This window comes from Psammomys obesus, unplaced genomic scaffold, assembly GCF_907164565.1.
Source record: "Psammomys obesus unplaced genomic scaffold, mPsaObe1.curated_primary_1811, whole genome shotgun sequence".
NCBI classification, from domain to species: domain Eukaryota; kingdom Metazoa; phylum Chordata; class Mammalia; order Rodentia; family Muridae; genus Psammomys; species Psammomys obesus.
Genome location: NW_026596095.1, coordinates 22,420,729 through 22,430,948, shown reverse-complemented (window position 1 = coordinate 22,430,948; position 10,220 = coordinate 22,420,729). Strand labels below are relative to the sequence as shown.

Genomic DNA, 10,220 nt, shown 5'->3' with positions numbered 1-10,220 from the left:
CCTCTTCCTGCACGACTAAGGCATATTTTCCTTTTTCCTCTGTTGGTCATGTGATGTTCATTTGATATGTCTCTTTATGTGATTGGCATGAGTGGAAAACATTGAACTTTTTAGCTGGATTCATACTGGTTTCATTGCTTGTAATATCTGAGCTCTGACAGAAGTAACTGAATTTAGTCTCTTGCTGGTAGATTCTATCGCGTAGAATTCACTGTGTTTAAAGGAACTCGTTTGTTTTTAACTGTGTGTGTTCCTGCTCGCAATACACAGTAGCTCATTATTCTCCACTCCTAAAGAGACTGGCTGGCTCCAGCATGGTGAGCATAGCTCTGGCAGCCCTTCTCTTCCATCCCCTCTGCTTTGCTAAAAACCATTAGATTACATTCCTAAAGCTAGGTCCATTCCCTTGTCTGGCCACTTGCTCCTTCTGAGGCTGACTACCAAGGCCCAGCTATCAAAGTGTTGAAGTCCAGCACTCAAAAGCTCCTTTTGGCTCACCTAATTAACATGCCCAATTAAAATTAAACATCTCACCCTAATAAGAGTTTCCCCTTGTACCTTTATAAACTGCTGTTTTCCTTTGTGCCCTGTCTGTCTCCTCTATCTAGAGGCAGTCCATTGTCCCCTTCTGGGACAAACATCCCTGCCCTGTCTCCCTTTTCCCCTTCCCCTTCTCCCTCATCCACTATCTCCTGTCTTTGTCTTTTATTCCCTGCCCTCTTCCTCTGGGGCAAATAAATCTCCTTTATGTGGAGAACTTGGTCTTGGGGGTCCTGAGCTGATACTTTTCCTAACAACTCCAGGGTTCCATTCATTCACTAGATAAGAAGTTAAAGCATTTTAATCATGCTACAAAAAGGAACAAGACATTTAATCCAGTCCCTAATTTCATAAACTCCTGTAGGGTAGAGGCAGTACGCAGTTCACAGCCTATATTCCCAGCACTCCTGGGGACAGGAGAACCAATGATACCAAGGCCTGTGTGAGCTCCACATCAAGAAGCTGCCTTCATAAACAAAGATCAGACGACCAAACGACAGGTGGCTGAGTCTAGATCTCAGGTTTGCCTGCCACCTGCTTGTGGAATACCTGACCACAGTCCTAACCAACCTGATCACTGGGAGTTGTTGGCAGAACTATTCCAAGTACCCTTTGTTGTGAATTTCAACTTAAATCCACCAACTGCACCATCTTCAGACACGAGATGTTGTCCCTTCACTGTGGACCCTGCAATTATCCTGGATAGTTAAAGTCTCTTTGAGAAAAGGCAGAGAGTGAGGTGCTGGCTTCTCTGTGGTCTTCTGAGGACACAACAAACACCTCGCACACAGACACACACACACACACACACACACACACACACACACAACCTTAAAGCTGAAAGAAACCACCTGGAAACAATGCTATAGAGTTATCACTCATAAACTCACTTATACTTCTAGAATAATTTTTTAATTTCACTTGCCTTCTGTTGTTGACTTACATTTATGCAGAGCCTATTCTCAAATCCGTGTGCTCTTAACTTGTTATCCTGGAAACCAGTGAAAAACATCTCTGAATTTAATCGACAAAAATCCTCTCAAATTGGCTGTACTGCATGTTAATTATATATTCTTAGTCCCAATATTGGATATAATTGCTGATTTTAATAAGCAATGTCTAGACGAAGAAAATAGCACTTAATATGTGGTATACACTTACTCATTTTTTTTTACATAACAAGACAAAAATGTAGTTGTGAATCCTTACTCCTCTACTGTGTCATTGATGCCAGTTCCTCTTTATCTGTGGTGTACATGTATGATTGTGTAAAAATCTCAAGTTACTATCAACGAACAGAAAAAGTGCAGAACTTTACAAAAACATTCAGTTTTGAAAGCTAAAGTAAAACTGGAAAGGAATAACAGCCTTCCTTTAATAACTTTTTTAACTTCATATTTTCATTTTATTTGTTGTTATAAACTAAGGTGGCCTTCCAGAATTCCTAGGTTAAAACCTGAACCCCCAAGTGTGATACCAGTCTGAAGTAGGGCTTTGGGAAGTAATTAGGTAACAAAAGGTCCTCTCCTGTTTGGGATGAATGCCTTACAAAAGAGCTGAAAATGTCCGTGTTCTTTTGCTCAGCTTTTCTAGAGTGAGGACACAGCAATGCACCCTCTAAACACTGGAAAAGGATCCTCACTAGATACAGGGAGTTAGTGTTTGAACAGCCTGCTTCTGGGTTGCCTAGTAACTCATGATGTCATCATATGTCACCCACTAGGTGTGGCAGACCCACCTGCCAGTCACTGTTCAACCGCACGGGAGCTATAAATGGACCCCTGCCTCTTACCTCCCTTGCTCGCTTGCTCTTTTCCCCGCTCCTGCTCTCTCTGTCAGGGTGCCCCCCTCTCCCCTCCATGTCTGTCTGTCAGTCTCTCTCTCTCTCCCTCTTTTCATCTCCATCCAATAAACCTCTTTCATATAATATCTGTTGTGTGAATAGACACTACCACACTGTCCCTCGGCACCTCAACCCAGCCTTTGAGCCTTTACACTAAGAAGCAAATGTCCATCCATTTTTTAAAAAGCCACAGTTTTTCACAATAGTTATCTGCCATGCCAGCAAAAGCTCAGAAATCTTTGCTTATCTTAATTACTCCTCTGCCACACGATCAATACATCTTATTTGATTTATTTACCATAGTTTCAGAAGAGACAAGAAGGACTGTATTTTAAAAATGAGTCACGTTCTTGGGAACAATCACTAAAAGGGGCTTGTTTTCGTGAATGTCATTCACAGGAGAGATGATCGCCGAGTCTGTTTGCCTTTCTCTGTGGATAGGGAGGGCCTGCCTTCCCACCGGGGCGTCTCTGCCTTCACAGGCTCCAGCCTCCATCGATGATGACAGGGTTGCCTGTTACGTAGGCCGACTGCAGTGAGAGCACAGGACATTCCATCACTTGGGAACCAGCGTGTATTTTGAACATTTCTTATGACTGGGATAACAAAACTTTTGACTTTCATGCTAGCAAGAAACTTTAACTGAATTTAGGGGAAAACAAAAAAAAACAAAAACAAAGAAGAAAGAAAGTTTAGATGATTTGGACCAGCTGAGCATCCCATGACTTGGAGCCCATGGCCTTTGGCTGGCATATGAGCATGTCACATTCTGTGGATGGTCTGTTTGGTGCTTGGCTTCAGGTCACAAAATTAAGGAGAGGGGACATAAAGTACATGCTAAAACAGCACATTTTCATTTTGAGACTGAGAACCATCCAAAGCTAGCTAACTTTCAAACCACTAATAAAGTTTTTAAAACCGTGTCAATCATTGCGTGGCTATGTGAACAATGGGGAAAGCAGAGAGTGCTTACTGGTCGACCAATTCACAGAAGTGCACACAATGTATTTTTAAATTTTATATAGGCAATAATACTCAACACTAGATTCAGATGCCCAATTCTTTTTAACAGTAAAGGGTTTAAAATTAATTACTGGCTTATGTTTATAAACACTTCCATTTTGCAGAAAACTAGTTCTGAAGTTGTGGCAGAAGTTTCAAAATATTTTAGCTTGTCTTCTTGACATGACAAGGTCCTTGAGCTCATGAATTCACCGAAGCTGTGGCTATCGGGCTGAGGCCATCAACACGCCATCATGGATAAGAGAGAGGCTCATAAAGTCCCACTCCTAGCAGAAGAGCTCGTAGTGATAATCCCGGAAACACAGAAATATTATAAGAATATGTTTTGTTTTGTTCCCAGGTGTGGGGATATGAGGCTGCTTCTCAGCCGGTGACGATGATTTGCCTCATGCTCCAGCACAGGCATGATTTTGCCAGCTGCAGATAGTTTTGGGGATTTGAATTCTGGGGACTTCCAGCGGGCATATAAATGCTAGGGCCTTGAGAGGCAGTGTGGGTTGTTGGTTCATTGTTGTTTGTGGTGTGTTAAGTAGTTGTGCACAAAGAAGAAACAAGGAGAAGAAACTAGATATCATTATTGTGAAGATCAAACTTGCCCCTTAATCAGCAGGAAGTAGTCTAATGATAATGTTGCCCCCTTTCCAACCCCCGTCTTTATTGAGGGATCTCTTTCCTTTCCTCTCTATCCTTTCTTCTCTCTTATCTAGTGTTAGGGGTTGAAAGGGAAGAAGAAAAGGGGTGGAAGAAAGAAGAGCCCACAAAGTAGTAAATGCCACCTACAAAAGCTATTGGCAGTTAATGGCTGCTGGGAGAAAGGAGTCATTTTTCTTCAGTGATGTAGCCACTGGCAGTCCACACACATAATAAATTACCCCTCACCCACGCCCTTGAAAGCAGCCCTAAGTACACTCAGTGGGTCAGTTTAGAAAAAAAAAAAAAAAGACATTGAAATGAAAGTAAGAGGGAGACCTGTTGAGAAGAAAAAGCTCAAAAGTGATGGGGGAAAGAGAGAGTCACAGGGGATAAATATGGCCAACGTATATTATATAGATGTATGAAATTGTCCAGGAATTAAAGATTAAAAAGAAGTCTATTATTTAAAATGGGTAATGGTCCTTCATGATTGTATCCTTAGTTTGACGTTGATCTAAAGCTGGAATCACTGAAAGAGGCAGAAGGAAAGACATCATAGCATGAGTACATTTTTTTTTAAAGTTAAATACATGAAAACTGACAGAAGTGCTTGCTTCAGGAATAAGATACCTAGCAATTCCCCAGTTCCTAGAAACTATTTCTAAGAGTCTTGAGGAGCGGTAACTAGGCCGCTTCGTCCTTTGTGTCCGGCATCATCGCCAGCTAGGCGGGCTGCACCGCACACCGTGCTGCTGTGAAGAGAAGCTAATAGGTAATTAACCCCGCCCCTCAACCGTCCCTCCTGGGGCCAGTGGAGGGGACCCCAGAGGTCAACAAACCTCACTGGCTCTGGGAAGCTAAAGCAGGCCTGATTCTCAAAGGCTCTGTCCCAGCTTTACAGAGGCGGACACTCCTGGAGGAGGTCACCCAGGCTGAGGCGGGCTTTTCTGTGATGCCGCTGCTTTTGAGTCATCTCCGCTCCTCTAAATAACCCCTCGCCCACACTCCTGTTAGTAACCCCGGTAAAAACCCCGAGTTAAACACTGCTGGAATAGTTGCTTTTGTCCGTTGTGGCTTCGACACAGAAGAGGATGCTTTCATGCTCTGCACCTTGTGAGAGTTTTCGCTTTTATCAATGGAGTTCACACCAGTCACTGGGGAAAACATTGGTTACTAAGTAGTTGTAAAGTCGAAGAGAGCGAACTAGGTATTTCTCCGCGTGATGACAAACAAGAACAGGAAAAATCATGGAACCCTCCCAAACAGGTCACTAGTATACTAAAGAGGTGCATACCTAGTCTACCCCCAAATGCAATGAAAGCTGTTAAACCTGCTTCCAGCCCTTCTCAACTCTTGAAACCAAGATTTTTTAAATCACATGTTACTTATTATATGTGTGTATATGTGCATGAGTACATGACATTCTTTTTTTTATGTTTACAAAAACATTTTAATGTGTACATCAGAATGACAGAAGGAAATTGGAGAAAGGACATATTTTACAGTGCAAAATAACTATGCAGAAATTTAAAAAAAAACATCTAATTCATAATTTTGAATGCCTACTTAAATTATTACTTGAGATACATTTTAAAACTCAACAGATTGGTGTTGAGTTGCAGATTCCGAACCCTACTGAGAATACATCACAAAACATTATATATTCCAAGTGAAAATGACAGTGCTTTGCTAGGGCCTAAATAACTACCCACAGAGACTTTTCTATTTGAGATCGTGCCTCAGGTTTCCCAGGGTGGCCTCAAACTCAGTAGGTAGTTGAGGAGGGCCTTGAATTTCTGATCCTCCTGCCTCCACCTCCCATGTGCTGGGATTACAGGCATGCGCCACCACAGCCAGTTTATGTGGTACAGCGGATGGAACTCAGGGCATTATGCATGTTAGGCAAGCATTCGACCAGCTGAGCTACAACCCCTGCCCACAACGAAGGCTTCATTTCTCACCTCAATGTATTAGGAGCTTACGTGTTATGAAATGTACTAAATCTTAAGCAAAGTAGATTCATGCTATTGCCAAGATGTTTAAATAGTGCAATGACTTCTCAAGTTGCAGTGGTTGCATTTCAGAACAAAGGGGAAATAACCTGTATAGACAGAACACAGTAAAGTATTTGGGAAAAGCTGAGCATCATGTATTGGTGGAATGTTCCATTATGCATACTTTAAAAAGAAAAGTAAGATTTACTGACATTTATATAGCTGGCACATTTGCCAACATGCCTGAGAATTTCCTTAAAATGTACCTATAACAATAGTTTCAAGAACTCCACAAACTTGCACACCAGACGCATCCTTAAAAAGATGGACACGAGGCAGGTGGATCTCTGTTGAGTTCGAGGCCAGCCTGATCTACAAAGTGTGTCCAGACAACCAGGGCTGTTACATAGAGAAACCCTGTCTGGAAAAGCCAAAAAAGGTGGACAGGACCCTTCCAATATTGCAATGATTAAAAAGCACAACATCACTGCTCTTTTAAGACATTCCTATAGACCATCTGTGACAAAGAGCTAGGACAGTCTGGAAGCATTTAATAAAATCTGCTTTAGAAAACAGATTGTAACTGGGTATGGTGGAAAACACCTCCAATCTCAGCATCAGAGGCCTGAGGGAGGAGGATTGTTAAGTTCCGGGCCAGCCTGGGCTACACAGTGAGACTTTGTCTTAAGAAAAGAAAAGAGAAAAGAAAGGGAAGGAAGGAAAAGGAAGGAAGGAAGGAAAGAAGAGAGAGAGAAAAAAATGTGTGAGGGTAGGGAGTGGAGCTGGGCAGGGAGAAGAAATTGTCACCATCTGCTAAAGCTACTTGACCTACTGCCATTCTGGATAAATTAATGATTTCAATAAAACAAACAAACAAACAACCCCTCATGCTTTTCAGCATTTGAAATTTACTTATTGGGATTATTTCTGCAAAAACAGTAAGTGCATATTATATGGTGTGTTGTCAAGGTGGCTTTCAATACTGATTGGGGAAAAGAAAATGTTATTCCCATTGGTTAAGGAAGCAGTCTGGATAGATATAAGAATACTCTAAGGGGTGAGGCCCGGACAATCGTTCTCAGTGCAAGCCTTTACCCAGCCTGCACCAGACAACTGAGCCAACAAAAGGACCACAGATCTGTCTATAAAAGCATTGGCTCTTGAACTGATGGCTGAGAACAAACTGAAAGCAGCATTTGGGGATGTGCCTGTGTGAGAAAAGATAGTTAATAATCATTTACTAAAAAAGAGTCTGGAGATAGATTGGTCTATCATCTGTATAAAACTACATTTTGTAAGAATTTTGCACTAAAAATAAAATGGCACCCCATCCTTACAAGGCTAGTGCATAGATAACCCTTTCAAAAAAAAAAAATCACAAAGAACAGTGATTATTTTGTATGTGTTTCATTTTGGAAAAACAGTATCAAATCTGAAAAACTGGATTATAACTGGAAACGTCTGAAAATTCTTAAAGCCATTATTTTCTCATAAAAATCAATATTGCTACCTGTCAACAGTTACTCCTTGGATGTGGCAGTATTTCAACATCACCTGGTCTTTCCTTTCCACCGACTTAATGAATACAATGGGAAATCATACAGCGCATGAGAGTAACCGAACAGGATTCTGTTCAGCATGATACATTTACATACTTAAGCTGACATTAAGTCTTTGTTTTGCTTCAAAATTAATTTTGAAAATTATAGTAAACACAAACTTTTACTTTTGCAAGCTTGCAACTCAGAAGTCCCAAATTATTTGTCCATAAGTAGAAGTTTGAGCAAAGTGCTCATAATTCTTTATGAATGCTTTTACCACCTGCATAAGAAACATGTTAACTGCACACATTTAAAAATTGTTTAGAAAAAAATCTTAGCAAAATAAAATGAAAGCTGACAGACTCAGAATACCAGTTCCTCTCATAAAAGCTTACCAAACTGTACAAGTTAAGAAAATTATACAAGTTTTTTTGTATTAAGAAAGAACCGCTCAGTCAAGACATATGTACTGTAAAAATCTTTCTAAGGCTACAGAGAATCTGGAAAAATACAAAATGTATTTCTTGAGCCCAGATAAGATATGGAAAGACATCATTAATGTCAACAGTTTTACGAATACAAACCTGACCTGGTTTATTTTAAATCTTCTACATATGAAAATCGCGCTGGCCTAACCTTCAGGATTCAGGAGGGCTTCCTCAGTGACAATCTTCAATTTGTATAGAAATGTCTATTGTAAAGACATTTCCAGATAACCAAAAAATTGGGGTTGAGTGGAAACATAAACTTTTTTTCTTTCCCCCATTCTTCCTCATAGAAAGGAAGCATGACATTCTAGTGGAGGTCAAGAGACTTTTGGGAGCCTGTTCTCGCCATTCACATGTATGAGCCAGGGACTGAACATATGTCATCAGGCTTGGCAGCACAGGGTCTTTACCATGAATGGTCTTGCTAGCCCAGGAGGTTTTGATATCTAACCAGGATGTCCACAGCTGTAATGTTAAAAAGCAAAAATCCCAGAAAGCGGTGCTGTTTAATTTCTTCATCTGTGCCATGATGCTGAGTCATGTAACTGAGTGAGGAAGAGCCACTGTCACAGATAATAGTGGCTTCTGAGTAAATGAGACCAGAACTTATCCCTGTCGTGTAAATGCAGCACTTTAGCAATATATACCACAGACTCACAAAAATGTGATGCGGGTGAGCAAGTGGCAGCCCAGTGTGGCAGAATTACAAACGCGAAGAGCCGATCTTACCTCCTCCGAGGCCAAGTACACACAGAGCAAGGCCACTTCTTCCGCAGACGCAAACCTTCCTATCTTTTGTCTGTTTAGGAAAGCTTTCAGTGCCTGTGGGCAGAGACAGTTCCATGTAGGAGATGTGGGCTGGCACATATGTGCCCCCGTAACACCGCCAAGGGGCTTAGAACCAGAGGCATGTATGGAGGGACTGGGGCCATCCACTGAAATGACTGTGAAATCTCCACCTATGTCACCCAAACAACCACACGCTGAAAGCCACGGATGCTGTGATAGGAAAGAAAGCCACTAGGTATGGCTGGGTATGGCGGTGATGCTGCCACACATTAATTCCAGCACCGGAGAGGCAAAGGCAGGCAGATCTCTGTGAGTTCGAGACCAGCCTGGTCTACAGGGTGTATTCCAGGACAGACAGGGCTACACACAGAGAACTCCTGTCTCAGAAACCCCAAAACACAATGCTGGTGCATGAGCGTAATACCAGCACGGGGAGACCGAGGAAGGAGGGATACAAGTCACTGCCAATCTGGGCTATGTAAGACTCTTTAGCTCAGAAAAGCAACAGCAAAGTATTCACAGCCATTTACTGTCTCAGCATTGGAAGCGCACAGCTCAGCATAAGTGCACAAATGCCTGCTTCCAGCAGCACACACTCCCTTCTGCCTGTCACCTTGCAAAGAGGACAGTCTCCATCTATCAAGCAGCGACTCACCCCTCCCCAGGCCGTGGCAGCCACCTCTTTACTTCCTGTCTCTACGAATCTATCTACTCTAAAGAATGGGACATTTAAGTTTTTTTTTTTTTTTTTTTAATTTTAGCCAAAAGGTTTGCACATATTCAAACTGCTAGATCTATATACATACATACCTCTTTGGGATGATCTCTGGCTTGTATTCTTTCTTGCAGGGATGGGGTGTCAACCGTTCCTAAACCGAGAGAGACATTCACTGTGGGTACTTCAATTGAAAGGAGAATTAAACCTTGAACTTCCTTTCCACCTGATAAACAAGCAGTGAAATCTCTGTCCTTCCACTTACATGACACTCTTGAGTTCTACCTGCCTGACCACTAAGGGTTAAACTTTAGTAACGACATCAAAATGTTTTTTAAACACACACAGTGGTTCTCTGCGAAGCCAGGCTGGGGCTCTGAATGAATTAACAGGCTTTCTCAGTGACACACAGTCATGCTATGTTTACTTGATGATGTATATAGATTTGTAAATATCTTCACCTGTTATCCCAGCGAGTCCCCACAGGAGTCTTGAGAAGCAGAAAACAGGAAACATGAGCTTCATCAGTTTGCGTTAGTGATTTTAAACCATTCTTCTCTGCTGCAAAGTTTGCAGTGGGGATCCTGGGCTCAGCTTCATGGTTGCCATATATATATATATATATATATATATATATATATATATATATATATA

General features: G+C 41.7%; 1 protein-coding gene across 5 annotated transcripts in view; it reads right to left on the bottom strand.

Annotated features, from left to right (window-relative positions):
* Positions 1-2,658: 2,658 nt before the first annotated feature.
* Positions 2,659-10,220, bottom strand: part of Bdh2 (3-hydroxybutyrate dehydrogenase 2) — a 26,713-nt gene continuing 19,151 nt past the window's right edge. Inside the window, exons 9-12 of one of the 5 annotated variants that reach the window (XM_055628229.1) lie at positions 10,028-10,056; positions 9,662-9,720; positions 8,792-8,884; positions 2,659-2,913 (exon numbers count right to left, since the gene is read on the bottom strand). In XM_055628229.1, the coding sequence (XP_055484204.1) occupies positions 2,860-2,913; positions 8,792-8,884; positions 9,662-9,720; positions 10,028-10,056 (235 nt within the window). In that variant the 3' untranslated portion in view covers positions 2,659-2,859. Of the gene's footprint in view, positions 2,914-5,618; positions 7,242-8,791; positions 8,885-9,661; positions 9,721-10,027; positions 10,057-10,220 lie in introns of those variants that run through there. The other 4 variants (XM_055628232.1, XM_055628228.1, XM_055628233.1 and 1 more) reach the window with 4 other exon arrangements.